The following is a 24,648-nucleotide window of genomic DNA, read 5'->3' on the forward strand; positions in this document are numbered from 1 at the left end:
AAAAAAAGTTTTAAAGGGATAGTTCACCCAAAAATGAAAATTATTCCATGATTTGGTCACCCTCAAGCCATTAGGTGTATGTGCATGCGTGCGGTCGTTCGCCGGGATAAATAAAGTTTTAAATATGGATATTTTTCTTACAAAAACACATCACTTCGCTTCAAAAGGCCTTTATTAACCCTCGGGAGTCTTGTGGATTCTTTTCTTTATTTTTATGGATGGATGCATTTTTTCTGTCTTCAGAATTTGGCCTATACCATTCACAACCATTATAAACCCTGGAGGACTAAGGATATTTTTAAATATATCTCTGATTGTGTTCGTCTGAAAGAAGATAGTCATATACACCTAGGATGGCTTGAGGGAGAGTAAACCATGGGATTATTTTCATTTTAGGGTGAACTATCCTTTAATTATGTTGTGGTTATGATAATAAAGATGCATTCGTTGGCAAAATAGTATAGTAGTAGTGTTATACAAGCTGTGTTTGGAATAATAATTATGTTTGCAAGCGTTAAGTTTGGTGAAAATAACACTAACAAACAACTTTAAATGAAAAAGTCGATCACGTCAGGCTAATTAACAATTCCAAGGTTGACCTATTACTGAAATATTAAAAGTTTATCATAACATTTATTTAATGATGCCATAAGGATTTTATGATATCAACATTTTTGATACCATAGAAATTTCATAATTCTTGTCAATATCATAAACAAACTACTAGCTTAAATAAATAAAACTCAAACTCACTAAAGACAAGTAAACAGTTAATGATGAAATAAGAATAAGAAGATAATTACAAACAATAGGAGAAAAAACTACAGAATAATAAATGCTACTCATTGTATAAATAAATCAAATGTTTAAAAACACTGCATAGTCTTCATTGTGTAAATTAAATATATATTTATTCTAATTAAAGTTACAGAAGTGGAATTGTCAAGAGCAGTAAGAGACTTTTTTTCTCTCTTGTTGTTTGATTAATAATGTTGATATCAGCCACACCCTGCTTCATTAGGGAATGCAACCTTTCAAGGCTACTTGAACCTCTTCTGCTTGTAAAGAATAATAATGACAACACAACTGAAATTTAAAAAGAAAAAACATTTATTGAAATAAGTGATTTATTAGTAATAATAATGACAACACAACTGTGATTTGAAGATAAAAAAATCTGTTATGAGAGATATATAGATAACTTGTTTATGTGTAAACAGTGAAAGAATTACGAGTGATAGCTGTTCATGTAAACAAAAAATTATGACAGAGACAGCTTGTTGGAAAATATGAATTGGAGTGATAACTACCCTAGTGAAAAAAAAGTATACTAAGTATACTTGCAGCAAGACTAATTATTAGTATATTTCAAGTGTGTTAATGATTAGTTCATTTAAAGTGTGCTATTTTGAAACAACTAATTTTGTACTAAGTATATTTAAGTTGAAATTAAGTAGTGTTAAAATACAACTTTAAGTATATTTAGTATACTTATGTGTACTAAATTGGAACAACTTCAAGTATACTTAGTACACTTTAAGTATATGTCTGTGTAGGGACTAATTACATGCTTGATTAGTGATATTAAAGTGTACTTAATTTGTGTTATAAGTATACTTCATTTGTGTTAAAAGTATAATTTTTTGTTATAATATACTTTGCATTATAAGTATACTTTATTTGTGTTATAAGTATACTTTTATTTGTGTTATAAGTATACTTTATTTCTGTTATGAGTACACTTTGTGTTATAAGTACACTTTATTTGTGATTTAAGTACATTACAAAACACAAGCAATATACACTGAATATATTATAGTATATACTGTATGCTCAGTACCTTTGGCTTATTCCAAATATTAAACATAACACACTTTGCAGTCAATAACTATACACTTTGTTATTACTTCTACTTTGTATAATATAGTCAACATTTGAAGCGGATCAAAACCTTTAATCAAAGTTGTCCTAACTTTTTTGATCCACTTCAAATGTTGACTACTGTACTTTGAATTACATAATCTCACACAATACAGTTGTGCTACTATTTAAATACAGTTTAACACATTTTCCCAAAGTTGAATGCATTTGTTTTCAAGGCCACTAAATTAAATAAAATATAAGAACATAATGAAGAGACATATTTCATTGACAAATCCAATGGTTTTTATTTAAACTTAATATAGATTCAGCAAAACTTACCATGTTTTTCATTAAAGAAAAAAAAAAATATTGGACCATGGTGACCCTCTATACACAAATACAAATTACACATTATATTCCATGTTCTGATGAGCTTCTCATTATTGTGTCTGATGGCACAATGATGACCGCAGAGACTCGTGAAGAACAGCATCTGTTGACAGAATATACCAAAGATATAAGACAGCATGTTCAATTCTTTATTCACGTTTACAATAGTCTGTCTAAATCCTACATTGAACCAATACTATTTTTGAACAGTAAATGAGGATTAGCAGCAGGAACTGTATCAGAATGGCATGTCGATATTGTTTTTGGTACATAGTCAAGCATAAAACACTTTATGAATTAATATCGTACAGAATACGGGCCGATTTGACCAATCATATATGAATGTTTTGGTGCTGCATACAAACATGTGCCATAAAACACCACACAAAAACTCAAAAAGGAGATATCAAGCCGAAATATCGCTCTCCGTTTGTTAAAGAAAATAAAATAAAGTTTGTTAACTGGTAGACTACAACTCACCTCCCAATAGCAGCACTTTTCTCCGGTTCTTTCAGGATCGCGTAGGCCATTAGATTAGCCGGTTGTCGTCGCCATCACGGTCAGGCTGCGATGTCACTTGATTGAACTGGCCAGAATCCCCAAGATTGAGCGATGTATTGCGCTTTCAAGTGTTTTATTAAATAAATTATACATTGCGACATTATACTTCACCTGAGTGACTGAGCGAGGGGATTCAGATGACGACCGTGACGTCAGCAGCTCTGATTGGCTGAAGGCAGTGAGCAACAAAATCTGATTGGTCACAGACCAAGTTGAAGAGACATTTGAATTCCGATAAGTTTAACCACTCGACATATTTTTTCGCATTACTTGTGCTGCTGGTGTGTTGTTTAATATAGATTTGTGTGTACGATTGTAAAATGATTCTGCCAGTGTAAACTTAATAAACATTTACACTTATTTGGAAATTGTATAGACTACACTGCATATACTAAATGGGCTTGTAATGCATTCATACTGAAATAAATAGCACAAGTAATATAATGAATTCCAAGGATGAAGAAGTAAACTTAAAAAATATACTCAAATTTAACATTAGATACACTACAACTTCAGGATATTAAATAATGTATTTTTTAAATATACTTTCAGTGCATTGTTACAATGAACATTTTCAGCACACTGTTAAAATATACCTCAAATATATTTTTATAAAGTGCAAATAAATACACTTTTAAAAAATAAACTGAACTTACACTTCAAGTATATTTTTCTAAAATATATTTTTAGAAAATATACTAAAGTACAATTATTTTAAAGTGTGTTAAAAGTTGCATTGTGAAAATATGATACTAATATACTTTTTATATATTTAATGATAGTACATTTTTTGTTAGTATATTTGCAGTGTACTATAGAAAAAGGGAATATATTTAAAATACAATAAAGTATACTTTTTTTTCACTAGGGTATTCATGAAAAACAACTGTAAAAGAGACATTGGAGGAAAATACATGTTTGATAACTCATTTGTAAAGCAGTGAAATGCATGATAATTTGTGTATGATAACTGTTGATTGATGAAAACAAGACAAATGGGTTTTTGTAAAGCTGTTTAATAAGATAATAGCTTATTAAAAAATGACAGACAATTGGTATTGTAACGCCTTTATTAAAAAGCATGTAGCCTATTAATCACTTATTAAAGAATAAAAAACAACTGGTAATGCATTTGTTAGTAACATGTTAGTAGATAAAAAAATAAATAACGTATTAGAAAGAAAGGCAATCTTTACCGTTGAAGGAACCGTTGAGTTTCCGCCAAAATCAGTATTGATCTAGTCGGTATTGAAAAGTCATTTATTAATTTTGGCGCAAAATGCGATATCCGCCGTGTTATTCTGTCATGTTTTCTCCGTTTCTTTCCAAAACATGACAAACTTTTTTATTTTATTTTATATTTTTTTTTATTAGAACTTCAAACAGAACAAAGTCAATGTACAGTCAAAAAATACAATACTTATAGCCTACATATATCTAGAGAAAACAAACAGCCAGGGCGAGGCTAACATCCAAAACGCGACAAACGCCAGTCTCCTTTTTCTGCAGAACGCGATATATCCGCTCAACCAATCACAGCGCACCATTCCACGCACTGTACACATTAAAGGCTTTTTAATACCAATGTACTCGGCAAATGTGTTTATTTAACCGTGCGGTGGTGACAGATACTCTTTAATCGGTAATGACAAATAATTTATAACATTAACAAGATGACTCGTTGAATTCATTTTGGGAGCGATGGCTGAATGTATTTTTAGTAAAATGCCTGTATATAAGATAAATATTGACAAAGTTCAGAGGCTAAATGTGGATCAACTTACTTTGTTGTGTATTTTCAATTTGAAAAATAACTTTTATATTGATGGATTAATTGAATTTTTTTTTTTTTTAAAGTGTCATGATTTATTGCGTTTTGGGGAAAAAATAATACGTTTTTATAATAAACTTTTTAAAATTAAAATGTAGATTTGAATTTTTAATGTTTTTATATCCAAAAGTTGCTATGTGAAAGTTTGAAACAGAAAATAGGGGTTTTCATTTTGACACTTTCTTGGTAAAGAAAACAACTTTTTACTCATAAAATGGAGTTATTGCGTTTTGGAACCAAACTCTTCATATGTAATGCTAGTAAAACTAATGTAATAAATAAATTAACTTATAACTTTATAACTAAACTCAGCCTCATGTGGCATTAATTTAAAGGATTAGTCCACTTTTAAATACACTTTACCTGATCATTTACTCTGCTCCATGTCATCCAAGATGTTCATGTCTTTCTTTCATCAGTCGAAAAGAAATGAAGGTTTTTGAGGAAAACATTCCAGGATTATTCTCCTTACAGTGGATTTCAATGGCTACCAACAGGTTGAAGGTCAAAATGTCAGTTTCAGTGCAGCTTCAAGGGCTTTAAACGATACCAGGGGTCTCATTTATAAAGCGTGCGTACGCACAAAACGGGGATGCAAACGTGCGTACGGCAGTTCCCAGCAAGCAATTTTATGTCTATTAAACGTCTAATAGCCGTCAAAACATAGCCCGGCCGTCTAGGCTAAAACAAGGCAAAATTTGGGCTGTCAGTGAAAATCTAATAGACGTCTAACCATAACCCAAAAATAGACTAGTCATCAATTAGACGACTATTAGACAACTACATATTTATGTCTAATAGACGGTTAATACGGGTCTAGGCTAAAATAAGGCTGAATTTGGGCTGTCAGTGAAAATCTAATAGACGTCTAACCATAACCCAAAAATAGACTAGTCATCAATTACACTACTAATGAATGATTACATCTATACATGCAATAGACAACAAAATAATGGCTAAAGGATTCTTTTCACTTAAATATAACAGGTTCTCATAAATGACAATCCGTCCAAACAAATTAAATATAAAAGGTTTTATTTAGAAAAAGAACTCAAGATAATACACAATGATAAAAAAATAATAAATTAAATTTTACAAATACAATACAAATAAACATTACAAGAAAATTACAAAGTGTAACATATAATAAAAATAAAATATAAAACATTGACAAAAAAAAAAGTTAAATAAAAAATGTTAACAATATTTTTTTTATTAATTTTTAGTTCCATAAATTCCATGTTTTATGTAAAGCACTTTGAATTACCTTGAACATTGTTGTTGAAATGTGCTATACAAAATAAACTTGCCTTGCCAAATCAAAAACTCATATTTTTATGCCATAATGATCAAAAGATTAAAAGACATACAAGGCTTCCATAACAAATAATAGTAGGGTGCACAGGTTTCATGTTTACCCCCTTGTATTTAGATAATTACAGAGTTTTAGGGCACAAGGAAACACTACAGTACATGTGCATGTATGTTAATCTAACCACGTTTTACTGTCTGCACTGTTAGGCCTACCCTCTAAAATGTCACGGTTCCTACACATAATGTACATAAATAATAAACACATGTCAAAATGAAAAACACAGATACTTACATGACCAAAAGCAGGAAAGAATTTGCTTTAACATTTGCTGTTGCTTGCTCTCCGTCTCCAACGGTTGTAAAATGCGGAAATGTTTATCGCGAGATCTGGCAACAGTGATCGAGAGCTAACGTTCAAGTCTCGCGTTGCCAGTGGTCATGTCTCAGTAGAGCCACAGTTGCCATCTAGCGGTTGAGAATTGTAAATTTTTAATTAACTTAAAATTAAATACAGTCATATATGTGTGTGGTATATAATTATATAATTATAATTAAATTATGGTTTGGCTATACCCTGATATATATATGATATCGTAGAATGATTGTGTGACAGCAAAAATATGCTGTTTCAAATATATACTTGCATATAAATGTATATTATACTTGCATATTTATGTATAAATGCAAGCATATCAAGAATCCCACAAGCTTTGTGGTCGAAAATAAACACTATTTTGGTTACACTCATTGCTGGTCTGAATCAGGGCTATAGCCAAGCCGTAAAAACTAGACTATAAATTGCCTCGATTTCGCCGGGTGGACTAAAAGCAGACTACACATAGCCTATCCAATTCAGAGCTAAATCGTGACTACATATAGACCATGTCATGAAATGCCACTTAAATCTTGTAGAAATCATTGACATTGCGAACATGATGAGATATCAACCATCGCATGCACTTCCTGTCCAAAAACTACAATAAATCAGGATTGACTATATGGGGGCTACAAATAGCCGGTCTTACTACGAGCTAAATCGTGGCTACGCACAGCCTACACAATATAACATGTCAAAGATGTGAAACCAAACACCTTGTCATCACTGTTGACTTCACTTACATGATGCAATATCATACAACTCGCAAGTTATTTTGGCAAAAACGACATGTAACCAAATGAAAGATTATTTTGGCTAAAAGTGGGTTACACATAGCCGGACTATATCGGGTCTATAGTTAACCGAGACGGTGAAATGACGGCTATTGCTTGCTGGGTTCCCACGCAAAGGTTGTGATCTATAAAAACAAACTTGACGGGAGAATGTGCGCACCTTTAAGCAAACTTTGAGCTGTGCGTACGTACATTCTGGAGACAAAAGTGATATGAATTGAGATAGTAGATGTGCTACTTTCGATCACTTTTCCAATGACACGCTGTTTTAATGACAGCGAGGAGCGCTGGGAGCACAATAATTCCTCTTTAAACTAAACTGCAGATGTTATGATAAAATATTTTTTTGAGAATGACGATCAGTGATGCACACTTAACTTAGATATTATGGAAGACACTGCTGGATTCGGTGGTCGAACGGTCCGTTGTCCAGTTTGAATAGGTCCAATAATATCTTACTGTACAACCACAGCTGCAGGAGGTGTTGATGTCGTGTGAAGGATCTTCAAACAATTACCATTTGAAGGATATCATTTGAGGAAAACGGTAAGATTTGCATGTTTTCTTTTTAAAATACTTTGTCAGTGACGCGCCGTTTCGGACAATTGTATTTACAATGCAATAAATAAGTAGGCCAATCTGTTTCCACTAAAAATAGCCTATAAACTTCCTAAAAGATATGTTCACCTTATCAGCAAAACTGCATAAATTTCATTTGAATTGTTTAAAACTATTAAAATACTATCTGGCCAGTGGAAATGAATGAATCAACTCTATTCTAAAACCTTTATCTGAAGTATTTTATACAATTTTGTTTTTATGGATATTTTGATATATTGATTCTAAAACATAAAGAGGATATTGGATGATCTTTATCAATATAATGTGTGGCACAAATTGCATTTATAGTCCATATCTAATATTTTCCAATGTCTTGTACCTTTGACGATGTTAACCGTGGATGTCACGTGGATGGGAACATGTATGGAAATGATATGCAGATGAGGTTATGCATAGTAAAACTAGGCGTCGTAAGCTCCATATATGGTGATTTCGGGGAGGAGACAGGGTGGAGATGCACGTACGCACAATCTTACGCTGACTGGGATTTATAAAGGGATTTGTGCGCAGGTTCTGGCGTACACACGGTTTTATAAATCCGATTTTTTTGTGTGTGTACGCAGAATCTAGCTTTTGCGCGTACGTACACTTTTAGTAGGGATCCTACGCACAGTTTTATAAATGAGACCCCAGATGAGTAATAAGGGTCTTATCTAGCGAATCGATCGGTCATTTTCGAAAAAAATAAAACCATTTATGCTTTAGGCTATAAACAAAATATTGCCTTGAACGTACTTTCCGCTTCCGCATTCTTCATAACGCTTACGCTGAATGTCCTACGCCTTCCCTATTCAAGTTATGGAAAAAAATGAAACTGGCGCTGCGTTCGTTCCGTAAGTAGAATAGGGAAGGCGTAGAACATTCAACGTAAGCGTTATGAAGAATGCGGAAGCGGAAAGTACGTTCAAGGTAGTGATGGGAAGTTCGGTTCTTTTCCGCAAACCGGGGCCGTTTCTCAAAACCAAGTTTGCAAACTTCGGACTCGCATCCTTGGTAGTTATGACTTGGCAAGTTCGACTCAGGAGAACGAGCTCCCGTGGACGGGAGAACACAAGTCCGGTGATTCTGCAAATGGAACAGCAGCGTTCTTGATAACGTCACTCAGCTCGCTCTGGCTTCTCCGGTTATCTCTTTATGTATATTTTAGCCAACAATAAAACGAAATTTGTTATAAAACACCACTCTGCCTCTTTTCGTTTTATTTAAAAAACAAAAAAACAAAAACATATTAATAGTCTCAGGCAACCAGTGATTGATTATCTGCAATGTGCATATATTTATAACAAAACGAAATATTAAACAACCCTGCCTCTTTTCGTATATATTTCAAAAATATTAAATGTACTATCTGTGCTTACTCTGATTAACTTCACTGTAATAAAATGAAATAGGCTATAACATAAAACAAAACCATGTCTCTTTGTTTTATGTCAGTTTTAATGATCAATATAAAAGGTAAGAATATACAATAAGAAATAAAGCAAACAATTCAGTCAAGCGTACAAAATCAGCGCTTTAGTAGGATACAAAAGTTAAATAGCCATATATAAAGTTATGAACAAACGTCACGTTGCCCTCAGCCAAAACGGAGCCAGCGGCAAACGTCAGAAGGACAAGCCGAGATAAGGCTGCTCTCGGCTGGGTACATGAGCGCTGAGCGTCCGGTGATCGCCTGGATCTCACAACTCCGACAACGTCAGATCAAATTGTCAGAAAGGCGCAATCTGTATCAATAAAACACAAATTTGAGCTTTAAACCAACACATTCTCGCCTGAAAAACTCTTAAAACTACATATCATGACATAAAAACAGTAATATGTTTAAATTATGCGGGGTTTCTCCTTTACTATTGACGCTTGCTGGTTAGTGCGAGATGCATTCTGGGATACCTGGCTGTCTCAAGTCTGCACAAGTTACCTCTCGATGCATCCTCGATAAAAGGGGCGGATCAAGAACACATCCGGGAATTTGAACTGAACTTGGCTAGATGTGAACTTTGAATTGGAACAGTACTTGGACAGCGACTGATGACGTTTCACAAGTCCACGAGAGCACAAGTACAGACAAGTACGCATATTGAGAAACGGCCCGGTTCTTTCGGACAGTTCGATTCAATAAACCGGTTGAAAAAACCGGTTCACCGGTTCTTTTATGCTCCGACGTAATGATGTCATCCGCGATGACATCGTCTATCGCGGGCCGGGATGAAAAAATTAACACATTCAAATATATAAAGTCAGTAATCATAACATCAGTCAACTAAAACATTATAATCTGAAGCATTTCTTACAATTTAGTTTTGCATCTAAAGCATCCAAACACATGACATATACAGGCAGTGATGGGCAAACAAAGTTTTACAGTTATAAAGTGAATAAATTAGTCTTCATCAGAGCAGAAACCATGATCCTCTTACATTACGATTTATTTGTAATTAAATAAACTTACGTTTCGCCAGATTGGCCCCTCATTCGAGTCCTCTCATAGCATCAGTTGTCCTAGTTAGCCGGTGCTGTGATGTTACTGTTCTGTAGCTTTAGAGCACACGTTGAATCATGCATGCGCAGTATCATCAGCTCATCGGTTCTCAAATCGGACACGTCCGAAAGAAGCGGTTCTCGGTTGTGTTCTGATGATCCGAAAACCGTTGCAACCGGTTCTACTCGAGAAGGAGATTGAGATTCGAGAACCCCGAGAGCGATTCAAAAGGAGTCGCTTGTTTGCTCTCGCTATTTGATTACGTCATGTTTTATTGTTTTTTTATACGTCATATTTTTGTTCAGAAATTAAATAATCTGTCCATGGATTATTTATGAAACAAATAAATGTTTCCAATCTTTAAAAAAACTTAACTTGAAAGCACAACTGCACAACTTTCACTATATTGCTTTTTAAATAACATTAATATAGAAAAATAAATTTGTAGAACTATTTCTGAACATTATAGTTTGATCTGTGTACAAAATATTATGTTCATGTTGGCATGTAGTTTATTATGTACAGTATTATGTACAGTATTTTATGCTATTAATCTGCTCTGGTGTATTTGGAAAAGCACAATAAACTTTTTGTATTTTTAATTAAGTCATAAACATATTTCCAGTATGTTTTATATTATCACACTGTCCGATGTTCAACAAAACTTAACTAAGGTGCTTTTCATTCTCTTGAAAAATTGCACGCATGCGCAGTATCATCAGCACTGGTTCTCAAATCGGACATGTCCGACAGAAGCAGTTCTCGGTCGTGTACTGATGATCCGAAAACCGTTGCAACCGGTTCTTGACTCGAGAACGAGAACGGTGACAGGCCGTGTATGTTCGTTCGTGTGCGCCGCGCATGCGCACTCTTATCAGCTGCTCTGCTGCTCGTGATCATCATCATCAGTTCTCTCTTTACAGCAGATTAAGTCACTGTACTGTTGGAGTAACTGAATAACTCTGGGATGTTGGTTTATTTTGAGAGAGTGTCAGGCACGTCAAAAAGTGAGTAACTTTAGTAATTTGTGGATTCGTGTTTGCTAACTGGAGATGCGAATTCGGACAAGAATACGATTCAGACCGATTTGGTGAACTGGTTCGATCGGTTCATTGAAAAGAACCGGTTAAAAAGAACGATTTGTTCGCGAACCGGACATCACTAGTTCAAGGCGATATTTTGTTTATAAAGCATAAACGGTTGTTTTTTTTTTCTTTTTCGGAAATGACCGATTGATTCGCTAGATAAGACCCTTATTTCTCATCTGGGATCGTTTAAAGCCCTTGAAGCTGCACTGAAACTGTAATTTTGACCTTCAATCTGTTGGTAGCCACTGAAATCCACTGTAAGGAGAAAAATCCTGGAATGTTTTCCTCAAAAACCTTCATTTCTTTTCGACTGACGAAAGAAAGACATGAACATCTTGGATGACATGGGGGGTGAGTAAATTTATCTGGAAAAGTGTATTTAAAAGTGGACTAATCCTTTAAGCCGTTGAGCCTGAACAGACCACGGAGAAGTCCTCTGTCTGATTGTAAGCATTTTAAAATGCTTAGGTCAGTTTTGACTTTCTTACCTAATCTGAGAATAATAAAAATAAGGTAAAGGTGCTTAGAGACGCATCACAAAACAATATGAATGACAGACAGCAGGAAAATTAGACAGCTGTCACTCTAGGTATATTTGAATGTAGTTGTAGAGAATAGCCACACAGGTGCTCAGTTGTTTTGCACCAAATAACCTTCATAAAGAGCTGTCGGGTCCATTATACTGTAACACGTGCATTTAAATGACTGTTTACGAGGATACTTGCAAAGATGGGCATTTTGACACATACAAGTATGCATTTATAATTTAACCGTTCAAGGCCAATAAAACGGCAAATGTAACTCACGCGCTCTGTGTCTGCGTCTCTCAGACAGTCTCTCACGCATATGGAGAAATGAGTTGTCTTTTGCTGCTGACTGCGATTCAAAGGCTTAAAATCACCTGTTTTAAACCGCAAAGCTTAAAAAAGCATGCAAATGATAGGCTTTCGTGACCACGCAGCACAGCAAACTCACGTGAATGAGTAACCTAAGCACGAGTCTGTTGATAGGCTTGTCCAAAACGCTCTTGCGGTACTTTGATGTCATACGACAATATGACTGCGCAGCGCCGATGCATCTCGAACACTATAACTCGATCACAATAATGACCTATTTTGGATCAAGTTTGCACCCCTGATTGTAAGTACACAAGACCAAAAGTGCATATGAAGGCCCTGTCCCAAATGACACACTTCATAGCACCTTAACATTATAAAGTGAATACTTTTTGTCTGCCAAAAAATCAAAACAAAATAGTAGTGACTTTATTTTAACAATATCTAGTGATGGGTGATTTCAAAACACTGCTTCATGAAGCTTTATTAATCATTGTTTCGAATCAGTGGTTTGGAGTGCGTATCAAACTGCCAAAGTCACGTGAACTATTGAAATTTCGAAACAATTATGACGTAACGAAGCCTCGTTTGCTGAAATCATGTGACTTTCACACTCTGAACCACTGATTCGAAACAAAAGATTCGTAAAGCTTCATGAAGCAGCGTTTTGAAATCACCCATCACTAGATATTGTTGAATAATGTCGCTGTTTAGTTATTTTCTGTGCACAAAAATGTGTCACTTCAAAATATTAATGTTGAACCACTGTAGTCACACGACCTGTTTTAAATATGTCTTTAGTAGCTTTCTGGACACTGAAAGTGTTAATTATGTTGCTGTCAATGCAGGCCTCACTCAGCCATCGGATTTCATCAAAAATATCTTAATTTGTGTTCTGAAGATAAACTTCAGAAGATAGAACTGAAGGTCTTACAGATGTGGAACGACATGAGGGTGAGTAATTAATGACAGAAATATAATTTTTGGGTGAACTAACCCTATACATGTACTTCGTAGAGATGTGCAATGATTGGTGGGTAAGCTTTCCTTTCCACTTCCTGTGAAGTGATGCATCCATGTTCCTGTATTCCCTGTTCTGTCCACTTCGCAGGGCACTTACGGTCGAATGGAAAGCACTTGAGGTTTTTAGTGGTGCTTTCTGTGTGTTAATATTTCTTCAACTTTTGACTATTCTTGTGTAAGACTCTCTTGTGTAACGTATGTTCGTTATGCTATCTGCACATCATAGACACACCTAGACAAAACAAGAACTAGGCCTTGGACACACTTATACACTCACACAAACATTTGAACATCTTTATTCATCTATATTTCTTAAAATGCCATATATGGTAGGGGTTGATCTTTGAGCACTGTGATTGGACGGTCTGGACATCGGTGATGATTCTGCTTTAAATACGACCCTTCTTCATTAATAAACCTGAGAATCTTATAGTACTACACTGTCTTTATATCTGCTTGATCATTCTCCATCAGCGCCCGTTTCCAACTGATGACTTTGAGTCTACCTGAAAATGAATCTAACAGGGTGTCAAAAGCTCACACACCCTTAATGATATTCTGCTCTCTAGATATGATCCGTGTGAATCCTTCAAAGTAAATCTTCACCTATTTTATCTCGTCTTTCCAAGATTCAAGGGAGAAAACAGAAAAGCTTCAATATGCAGTATTTATTTAAGGATTAAACCGTTACACATTCAGGTTATAATGAATGAGACACAATAATGCTGACTAAAGGTCTGTCAAGCTGAATTATGCTGCCATTCCTGTGTCACTCCTGCACATCTTAATCACATTTGCCATCCTTCACCTTAAAGATTTCAGTGTTTGATTCCCTAAAAAAAAAGAGAGAGATTAAAGTGAAGTTTGAAAGTGACTCTAAACTGATTTTAAACCTGCAGTACTTTGATTTAAACTCACTCGATGGCAAAACACAGTTCGCATTCATTGCCGTATGTTATTCCATCAGATCCACACACAGGTCTATAGATCTTTGGGCACCCTCCAGATGGGTTAGGCTCGCAGTAAGGCTGGTCACATAAAAAAAAAAAACATCAACATTGAGTTATTTGAACATGGAGGGAAGAAATTCTACTGCCGTTACACATTCAGGTTATAATGAATGAGACACAATAATGCTGACTAAAGGTCTGTCAAGCTGAATTATGCTGCCATTCCTGTGTCACACCTGTTGATCATCATCGCATCTGCTTTCCTTCACAATAAGGATTTCAGTTCCTGATTCCCTAAAAAAAGAGAGAGATTAAAGTGAAGTTTGAAAGTGACTCTAAACTGTTTTTAAACCTGCAGTACTTTGATTTAAACTCACTTGATGGCAAAACACAGCATGCATTCATTGCTGTATGTTTTTCCATCAGATCCACACTTGGGTTTATAGTTCTTTGGGCATGCGCCAGTCGGGTAATGCTCGCAGTTAGGCTGGTCACATAAAAAAACAGCAACATTGAGTTATTTGAACATGGAGGGAAGTAATTCTACAGTCTTTATTTACTCACCTTTCTCGCTGCATCAGATACGGCCACTGTTTGTGTCAAGAAGGAAAAACAAGGATTAAAGTTTATCATGATATGGCAAGAGGAAATAACTCGTTTTGCCCATACAATAAAAGTCAATGTTGTTTTGTTGGACACAAACAACATTTCAGTCGTTTTTTAGTGAACCATACCTTAAATCAAACTTAAAAATGTCTGAATGTGACTTAAATCTTACACATTTTTCATTTGTCCTACTTTAGCAAAAGTGAATTAAGACTTTATTGAAACAATGAAACTCTTCATTATGAAGCAAAACTATCAGTATCAGTGTATATCGCAGGTTCTCACGTGACAAATGATCCTAATATCAGTTTTAGTGAATGAAATCATGATATTACTCACCTAGGACACAGAGAAGGACGATGACTCCACGTGTAAACATTGTTCCAGACTTGAGAGTGAACTCACTAAAACTGACAATATGATCAGTGATAAAATGATCCGCCTATTTATATCAGTACTGTTTCCTCCTCTGAACTCAAGTAGTGCTCGCTGCAGAGCAAAACGACCTCCTGCTTACATGAATATTCATGAGTTTCCCAGATATGCACGAAACAGAACAACCTTCAATGAGCTCAGCTCGTTGTTTTCTTCCTTATTTGTACCTTGTGATGTTTTAAAACTCTTTTATTAGTTGTTATCATCAAGTACATCACTGCCTGTAACAACTGAAATAAACCTGTATAAATGTGTCTGAGGACTAATATCTAGTCAGAACAGGTCAGCTAACACATGTATCATCACACCAGTAGTCTATAGCTTACAAAAATATTATGTCCACAGACACATATATTCACATTTATCGCAAGGTACAAAGTAGAATAACAACGAGCTGAACTCATTGAAGGTTGTTCTGTGCCTGTCATTCAGTTACAGACGACTGCACAAAACATGCATAATAATGAGAACATTATAGACTGTTATCGAGAACTAAACAACTGTAGTTTAGGCATAAATCAGTCGTGATCGAAGAAAAAAAGTTTGCCTATCTTTATGGAATAATCCACTAATGTGCTGAGATACAAATTCTCAGTTGCACGTGCAATCGAGCATGTCTGGGAAACTCAAGAATATTCATGTAAGCTTCGCCTTCGGACACCGAAAATCACGTAACACCGGTTCTTTTTTAGTGAACCGGTCGAACCAGTTCACCAAATTGGACTGAATCATTAGAAACATTCTGCATCTCCAGTAACGGGTGCAAACTCATCAGGGATGAAAAAGGTGACAAAAAACACAAGACACGACGAGAAAAAAAGTTTTAAAGGGATAGTTCACCCAAAAATTAAAATTATTCCATGATTTGCTCACCTTCAAGCCATTCTAGTATTATGTGTGTGCCGGGATATATAAAGTTTTAAATATGGATATTTTTCTTACAAAAACACATCCCTTCACTTCAAAAGGTCTTTTGACTATTCTTGTGTAAGACTCTCTTGTGTAACGTATGTTCGTTATGCTATCTGCACATCACAGACACACCTAGACAAAACAAGAACTAGGCCTTGGACACACTTATACACTCACACAAACATTTCAACATCTTTATTTATCTATATTTCTTAAAATGCCATAAATGGTAGGGGTTGATCTTTGAGCACTGTGATTGGACGGCCTGGACATCAGTGATGATTCTGCTTTAAATATGACCCTTCTTCATTAATAAACCTGAGAATCTTATAGTACTACACTGTCTTTATATCTGCTTGATCATTCTCCATCAGCGCCCGTTTCCAACTGATGACTTTGAGTCTACCTGAAAATGAATCTAACAGGGTGTCAAAAGCTCACACACCCTTAATGATATTCTGCTCTCTAGATATTTTTATCTCGTCTTTCCAAGATTCAAGGGAGAAAACAGAACAGCTTCAATATGCAGCAATTATTTAAAGGATTAGTTCACTTTTAAATAAACTTTTGCTGATAATTTACTCACCCCCATGTCATCCAAGATGCTCATGTCTTTCTTTCTTCAGTCGAAAAGAAATGAAAACATTCCAGGATTTTTCTCCATATAATGGACTTCAATGGGCACCAAATGGTTCAAGGTCCAAATGACAGTTTCAGCGACATATGCCCAGCTACGACTCAGGAAATTCAAAATCCTGCCGCGCCACAGAGCGCCATGTACATTGTGTTACATTAAATGTATATTATATTTCTCTCAAATCGTCGTTAATGTACATACTTACTTCACCCTGTGGTGCAAGATATATTAGTTTTACATTTTTAGTTTAACAGCTTGAATAAATTCTAAAAATGTATAATAAACCTTTTCTTTCATTTTGCTCTGTTGTGCCATTTTTCCATGTACACTAACCTCAGTGCGAAATATTAAAGCATAGGCATATATAACGTTTCCTTGTTGACATAAAACACTCCCATTGTGCAGCTCTTCTATCAGGAGTCGATTCAAAATTGAGTTTGCGCGTATATAATGTGCGCGGCCGGTGTGTGATACCTGTGAGTTGTCAGAGACGCGACGCTGCGCAGCGCCGAGCTTCGCGTCCGGTGTGCGACCCCCTTTAGAGTTGTTTTTGTTCTGCTGGAGAAGAGTATGACAGTCTGATGGATCTGACAACACAGAATGGAAGAACCATTAGTTGTTTTACCTTTTTTTGTAAACGGCGTTTGACTTAGTATTTGCACGTTCAACTTGTAAACACTGACTTGGTACTTCTGCCTACGTCAAGCATGACCTTTTCAATGTAACTGCGTATTACGTGACGTCACGAACGCGCATCGCAGAACAGAGCAAGGCGAGCATTTGTGCATATAAAACTTAAGCTTTTTTATTTGTATTTTTTAAATGACCGATCGTTTCGCTAGATAAGACCCTTATTTATCGTCTGGTATCGTTTAGAGCCCTTTGAAGCTGCACTGAAACTGTCATTTTGACCTTGAACCGTTCGGTGCCCATTGAAGTCCATTATATGGAGAAAAGTCCTGGAATGTTTTCATCAAAAACCTTAATTTCTTTTTGACTGAAGAAAGAAAGATATGGACATCTTGTGTGACATGGGGGTGAGTAAATTATCAGCAAATGTTTATTTAAAAGTTAACTAATCCTTTAAGGATTAAATCGTTACACATTCAGGTTATAATGAATGAGACATGAGTACAATAATGCTGACTAAAAGTCTGTCAAGCTGAATTATGCTGCCATTCCTGTGCTACACCTGCATATCTTCATCACATTCTACTTCCTTCATGATAAAGATTTCAGTGTCTGATTCCCTAAAAAAGAGAGATTAAAGTGAAGTTTGAAAGTGACTCTAAGCTGCTTTTAAACCTACAGTACTTTGTTTAAACTCACTGGTTGGCAGCATGCAGCACACATTCATTACCGTATGTTATTCCATCAGATCCACACACAGGTTTATAGATCTCTGGGCACATGATAGGCTCAGGTTTAGGCTGGTCACATAAATAGAAAATAACATTGAGTTATTTGAACATGGAGGGAAGTAATTCGGGTGGATTCTACCAAAGCGATCTCCAGATCTGATTGCTGCTCCCTGGTCCCATTAGCACCAATCAGATCTGGAGATCACTTTGGTAGAATCCAATCCTATGAAAGAAAGAACAAGCGAAAGAGAGAGAAAGAGTGAAAGAGACAGGACCAGCAAAACACATACACAATACGTCTCAGGACGTAACACCCCCACCCATAAATGTCAAACCACGTTTTGACAAAGTTATGCAACACTAAGCTTCAATTTACAGATTTCAAGGATTTGACACAGTAGCACATCTACACATCACCCAGGATTTGCTACAGTCTTTTGGGAAAACACCTTATGTCCAGTCAAATCATTACCTAAAATAAGGTCAACACCATCAACAGGAAGTTTGGAGCATACACCAATTCGCACTTGTCCTGTAACCTAGATTTCATAAAGACATTATGCAATGTAACCTCAAAATGGCCTAACCCAAGACCACGAACAGACACTAGAGAACGGGTGTTGTGCTCCCTCCAGCCAATGACACCACTCCTCTAAGGCCGCTTTCATTGCCAGGAACTCCCGATTGCCCACGTCGTAGTTGCGTTCTGCCGCCGAAAGTTTTCTTGAGTAGAAAGCGCAAGGGAACATTTTCTCTGGATTACCTTGACGCTGAGAAAGAATGGCCCCTATGCCCGTGCTGGAGGCGTCCACCTCCACAATGAAAGGCTTGCTCTGCCTCGGAGGACCAGACGAGACGTGATGACTGTTGTTTGGTCATGGATGTTAATGGAGCTGCGACGCCACTGAAGTTTCGGATGAACCGCCTGTAGAAGTTGGCAAACCCCAAGAATTGTCATTCTTTCAGGATGAAAGGTTGTGGCCATTCGAGCACCGCCTTTACTTTGCTGTCATCCATGGCAATGCCCTCACGGCTGATAATGTACCCCAGAAAGGATGTTGAAGTTTGGTGGAACTCACCCTTTTCAGCTTTTGCATACAGTTTATGCTCTATCCGCCTCTGTAGTACTGCCCGTACATGGCGAACGTGTCTCTCGAAGGAGAAATGAGGACGTCATCAATGTAGACGATGACCCAGCGATTCAGCATGTCACGGAAGACGTCATTTATGAAGGACTGGAAGACAGAGGGACTGTTGGACAGCCCGAACGGCATGACGAGGGTCTCGGAGTGACCAGTGGCAGTGGAAAATGCTGTCTTCCATTCGTCCCCCTCTCTGATACGAATCAGATTGTACACACAGCGGAGGTCTAACTTGGTGAAGTATGCGGCTTGTCTTAGTTGTTCAAGGGCTACAGGAACCACAGGCAAGGGATACCGGAACTTGACAGTGATATCATTCAGTCCACGGTAGTCGATACAGGGCCTTAAGCCGCCGTCTTTTTTCTTGACAAAGAAGAAACCCGATGCTGCTGGTGATGTGGATGGGCGGATAAATCCTTTGGCTAGTTCCTCCTCAATGTATGCTTTCATTGCTGCTGACTCGGGTTGTGACAGGGGAAAGATTCTACCCTTGGGAGGCGTGGTGCCAGGCAGTAGATCGATGGCACAGTCACAGGGACGATGAGGAGGTAGCTCTGTGGATTTATTTTTACTGAAGGCCACGGCCAGGTCAGCATATTCACCAGGTATGTTGAGTTTTTCGGTGTCAGTATCATGGAGTGAAACAGTTTGAACAGGCAGGGGAGTGATTTGCTAAAGGCAGTTCTTATGGCAGTTCGCGTCCCATTGCACAATCTGGCCCTCTTTCCAGGAAACGTGTGGATTATGAGTTCTGAGCCACAGCAAACCAAGGATTACAGGGTTGTTGGGTGAATGAATGCCATAAAAGCGGATTTGTTTATGGTGAAGAATTCCTACGTGTAAGGTGAGTTCAGCAGTGATATGTGCTCTGCCTCCTCCGATGGGCTTCCCATCTAATGCCTCCACTGTCAATAGGGAATTACAGTCCGTTAGTGAGATGTTATGATCTTTGATGAATGTATCTGACATGAAATTCCCTGCTGCTTCAGAATCCAGTAGAGCGTGTGTGGATATACTTTGGTTATTTACTGTAATCTGGATGGGAATTTTGAAGCAGTTGGAGGAGTAATTAGACTGATGTGGGGAACTCACTGCTTTGGAATTAGAAGACTGAGGTCGTATGGGGCAGTTGATTTTGACATGACCAGGCTGTCCGCAGTAAATGCACAGGTGTAGTTGTCATCTTCTCTCTCTCTCTTCGGGATGTAGTGGGGTATAACTGAGCTGCATGGGTTTGAGAGCAGGACTCACTGAGGTGGGCAGTCGGGCAGGACACCGGGATCATAGGAGATTGCCAATGTGAATGGCTAGTTCGATGAAAGCATTGAGCGAGCTTCCCTCATCACGACATGCAAGCTCGGCTTGTAGCTCCAGTGTTAGGCCCCATTGGAATAGCAGTTTTAATGTGTCTTCAACCCAGTTCGTTTGTGCGGGCAGAGTGCGGAAGTTCAGCACGTAATCTGCTGCAGTTACGTTACCTTGGCTGAGAGAAAGTAACTGATTGCCAGCGCTCTTGCCTCCCTCGAGGTGTTCGAAGACTTCCTTGAAGTTTCGTAGGAAGTCCAGAAAAGTGGGAAACACAGAGCTGTCATCTCTCCACACCGTTGTGGCCCAATCCAGTGCTTTTCCAGTGAGTAATGAGCACACAAACGATATCCGGCTGGACTCGGTGGGATACAGAGACGGTTGCTGGTTAATAAACAGGGAGCATTGGAGAAGAAACCCCTTACATTTGGCGGGAGTGCCGTCAAACTTTTCAGGGAGTGCTAGGCGTGGGTTGACTGCAGGAGAGGCCATGAAGCCTGGATTGGAGGGAGCAGCGGGCGGCGGCATGGCGGCTTCGGCGGGGCTAAACCGGAGGCCTCGCAGCGTTTTCAGCAGCTCTTCTGTAAGTGAAGTCAAGTGGTTCAATTGATGTTGATGCACCGCTAGCTGGTTGGCCTGGGCAGACAATTAGGAGGAGATCTGCATGAGAGCTGCTGGATCGCTGTTTGACAAAGTCTTCTGTAATGATGGGTCAACAGAGTGGGGATCCATTTGCAGCCTTTTATTAAAAGAGCGAACAATGCAGACAGGGCAAAGGCAGAGGCATAAACAGGAACAGGCAATAGTCATGGCAGGCGGCAGACAAGCAGAATCAGGTCACAGGCAAGGATCAGGGCAGGCGGCAGACAAACAGAATCAGGTCACAGGCAAGGATCAGGGCAGGCGGCAATACAATCAGAGTCCAGTAAACAGGCAGGGATCAGGGCAGGTGGAAAAGGTTCACAGAGAATAAGCAATCCAAACGGTAACAGGTAACAGTCCACAGGAAAACGCTCAGAAATGAGTGTGATGTAGTGCAGGTGTGTGTGCAATCAGTCCCAGGAATGAGGGTCTATGGGTAATGTAGTCCAAATGGTAACTGATCAGTATTCCGGTGATGGCTCCCTCCGGCGGTCCGGAGGAGGAGCCACAGGAGCCACATTCGTGACAGACTGGGTGAACAGATGCAACACCAACATATCTGGATTGAGCATATGGATTCCTCCGTTTCCAGGCCTCACAGTTAGCTATAAGATGATCTGGCTCACGACAATAGAAACAAACACGCATTTTCCCACTGTATTTGTGGACAGGCTTATGTTTTTTCTTTGGGTGGGTTTCATTAGAGAAAACATGGGTATTTTCTTCTTTCGAAGCTCCATCTAAATAGATGTTGTTCTGCTGATTCTCTAAGGGGAAAACAGTCTTTTGTGTCAGATAGAACTCATCACTGCAGCTTCCGAAAGAGAAGAGACTTTTTGTTCATTTAGATGAAACACAACTTTGTCTAGCAGACAACTTCAAAGTCGTCCAACAAAAACAACTCGCATAGTTGTGCAAAATTGGAGAACCAAAATTGCAACACACCACTTCTGAAACAAAGCTTGCTTCTCATAGCCAAACTCCACAAAGGTTTGATTAGCTGATTTCACGTGGGCTCTAAATTGCTGTCTGTAAGTCTCAGGTACTTCAGGTCTTCACAATTTCATAATCCAATCTCTGCTCAATTGGTAAAGTGGAACACACTTCCAGGGCATTACCTACCAACCTGCACCACAGTAGCAATGCCCACATCTCTTTGGGCCATCTGAGGGTAGCTGCCACCTGCTCAAAAGCGGTGAAATATGTATCCACCTCAGCTTCCCTGAAAAGAGGCACCAACTTAACATGCTTACAAGCATCAAATACAGATGGAGGACTGGTACCATGCATTGGTGTGGAAACTCCAGAGAGGGTAGAAGTAACATCTACTATGGACTGAACAGGGGTAGAGGAGCTAGGTTTTTCATGACCATGCAATTTTGCAGTCTCTAGCTCTATCTCCCGCAAACGCAACAGCTGGTTCTCATGCTCTTGCCTTTTTATCTGCAATTCAAGTTCTTTTAACCTGATTGCCAACAAGGGATCACAATGAGCAGGACTCAAGTCAGAGGAAGACTTTTCATTGGTCACCACTGATGCAATAGCCACCTCTTCAACAGCACTGTCCACTGGCTTGGCTGGCAAGATCTGCATGTTCACCAATCTATTGTACAACTCAGCCTTTAATAGTTGTTTAGAAGCATTGGGAGACACAACAACATGAAAGAAATCTGCAATGTTTAACAGGTCATCTTTCCTGCACTTATTAAATATTTCCAAAGTTGGATTTTCAGTAAATGAAGATAGATCAAACTCCATTACTAACCTACATCCACACCAAATGAAAATATCTAATCAAACACAGTGACTCAGGCCTGATCTAGTTTTACAGGATCCCGGACGAGTCCCCACTTGTTACGACCCCGTTTAGGGTGAGGTCGCAACATAAACTGCAATTGAAATCAAAGATCCTTTGTACACTTTTATTTACAAAACCACAAGTGAAAGCACAACTTCAGGGGTGAGCAAAGGCCAAAACAACAAACAAACACCACACAAACTCCTAACAGAAAAACCTAAATTCCCTAACAAAAGAAAAGAAAAGAAGATACAATAAATTACCCTAACTCCCTATCTAATGGAAAACAGGAGAAAACAGTATTTACAAAAGAAATGGCACTCACCCCCTACAGCTGCCTTTGCTCACCCCTGAAGTTGTGCTTTCACTTGTGATTTTGTAAATAAAAGTGTACAAAGGATCTTTGATTCAAATTGCAGTTTATGTTGCGGCCTCACCCTAGACGGGGTCATAACAGGACACATCCGGAAAGACCCCGGCGTCGCTTGCGTCCTTGCGTCAGGAGCCGCTCGCAGGGTGTGGGCTCTGTCACAAACAAGTCTCCTGCACCAGATCTCCCGGATCGCCAGAGGGAGCCCTCGCCCGAGTATTGACTTTATTTGAACTCCATTTCCCATGAACCCTCATACCTGGGACTGATTACCTTGCATCTGCCGCCAATCACACACACTCAGTCTCCTGTAAAGGATGCTCTCACTCACACTTCATTGCGAAGTCTTGATTAGCCCCGGTTGTCATTTCTGAGCTTTATTTCTGTACTACTTACCTGTTGTTGACTTGGACTGTTTATCTAGACTCTGATTTCTGCTGACAATATGACTGCGCAGCGCTGATGCATCTCGAATAAGCCTGATATCATTCACTTTCAAAAACTAGACGTAGACGTATCACAATAATGACCTTGTTGAAGTTGACAAGTTTGCACCCCTGATTGTAAGTCCAAAAGACCAAAAGTGCATATGAAGGCCCTGTCCCAAATGGCACACATTATAGCACCTTAAAATTATAAAGTGAATACTTTTCTGTCTGCCTTTGTTATTTTAACAATATCTAGTGATGGGCGATTTCAAAACACTGCTTCATGAAGCTTTACGAATCTTTTGTTTCGAATCAGTGATTCAGAGCGTGTGTAACTGCCAAAGTCACGTGAACTATTGAAGTTTTGAAACAATTATGATGTAACGAAGCCTCATTTACTGAAATCATGTGACTTTCACACTCTGAACCACTGATTCGAAACAAAAGATTCGTAAAGCTTCATTAAGCAGTATTTTGAAATCGCCCATCTCATCACTAGATATTGTTGAATAAAGTCACTATTTTGTTATTTTCTCACAAAAAGTATTCTCATTGCTTCATAACATTAATGTTGAACCACTGTAGTCACATGACCTGTTTTAAATACGTCTTTAGTAGCTTTCTGGACACTGAAAGTGTAAATTATGTTGCTGTCAATGCAGGCCTCACTGAGCTATCGAATTTCATCAAAAATATCTTAATTTGTGTTCTGAAGATGAATGAAGGTCTTACAGATGTGAAACGACATGAGGGAGAGTAATTAATGACAATTTTCATTTTTGGGTGAACTAAACCTTGAACTATAAATGGACGTACTATAGCGTTAGGTTTAGGATTAGTGTCAGTTGCGTGCAATTATGCAAAATGTATAGTAATTACTACAGTA

At 38.0% G+C, this 24,648-nt stretch overlaps 2 protein-coding genes across 8 annotated transcripts in view; both read right to left on the reverse strand.

The window, feature by feature from the left end:
* Nucleotides 1–24,648, reverse strand: part of LOC125258832 (ovoinhibitor-like) — a 301,375-nt gene that overhangs the window by 95,716 nt on the left and 181,011 nt on the right. The gene's annotated exons all lie outside the window — the stretch shown is intronic.
* LOC125258842 (ovomucoid-like) lies at nt 13,830–15,258 on the reverse strand. The gene is made up of 6 exons (XM_048176006.1): nt 15,072–15,258; nt 14,691–14,716; nt 14,504–14,613; nt 14,363–14,420; nt 14,095–14,204; nt 13,830–14,009 (listed from the first exon to the last, which is right to left on the reverse strand). The coding sequence occupies exons 1-6, from the start codon at nt 15,109–15,111 to the stop codon at nt 13,961–13,963; spliced, it is 393 nt and encodes a 130-aa protein (XP_048031963.1). The 5' UTR covers nt 15,112–15,258; the 3' UTR covers nt 13,830–13,960.

Source organism: Megalobrama amblycephala, linkage group LG23 (assembly GCF_018812025.1).
Source record: "Megalobrama amblycephala isolate DHTTF-2021 linkage group LG23, ASM1881202v1, whole genome shotgun sequence".
NCBI lineage: Eukaryota > Metazoa > Chordata > Actinopteri > Cypriniformes > Xenocyprididae > Megalobrama > Megalobrama amblycephala.

What these genes read in the sequence shown, in the direction of transcription:
- LOC125258842 (XM_048176006.1), bottom strand. Translation starts at nt 15,111, where the DNA reads ATGTTTACACGTGGAGTCATCGTCCTTCTCTGTGTCCTAG. An exon ending in TATCTGATGCAGCGAGAAAG is followed by an intron (nt 14,614 to 14,690) that starts GTGAGTAAATAA and finishes TTATGTGACCAG; the next exon opens with CCTAACTGCGAGCATTACCC. An exon ending in ATGCTGTGTTTTGCCATCAA is followed by an intron (nt 14,421 to 14,503) that starts GTGAGTTTAAAT and finishes CTCTTTTTTTAG; the next exon opens with GGAATCAGGAACTGAAATCC.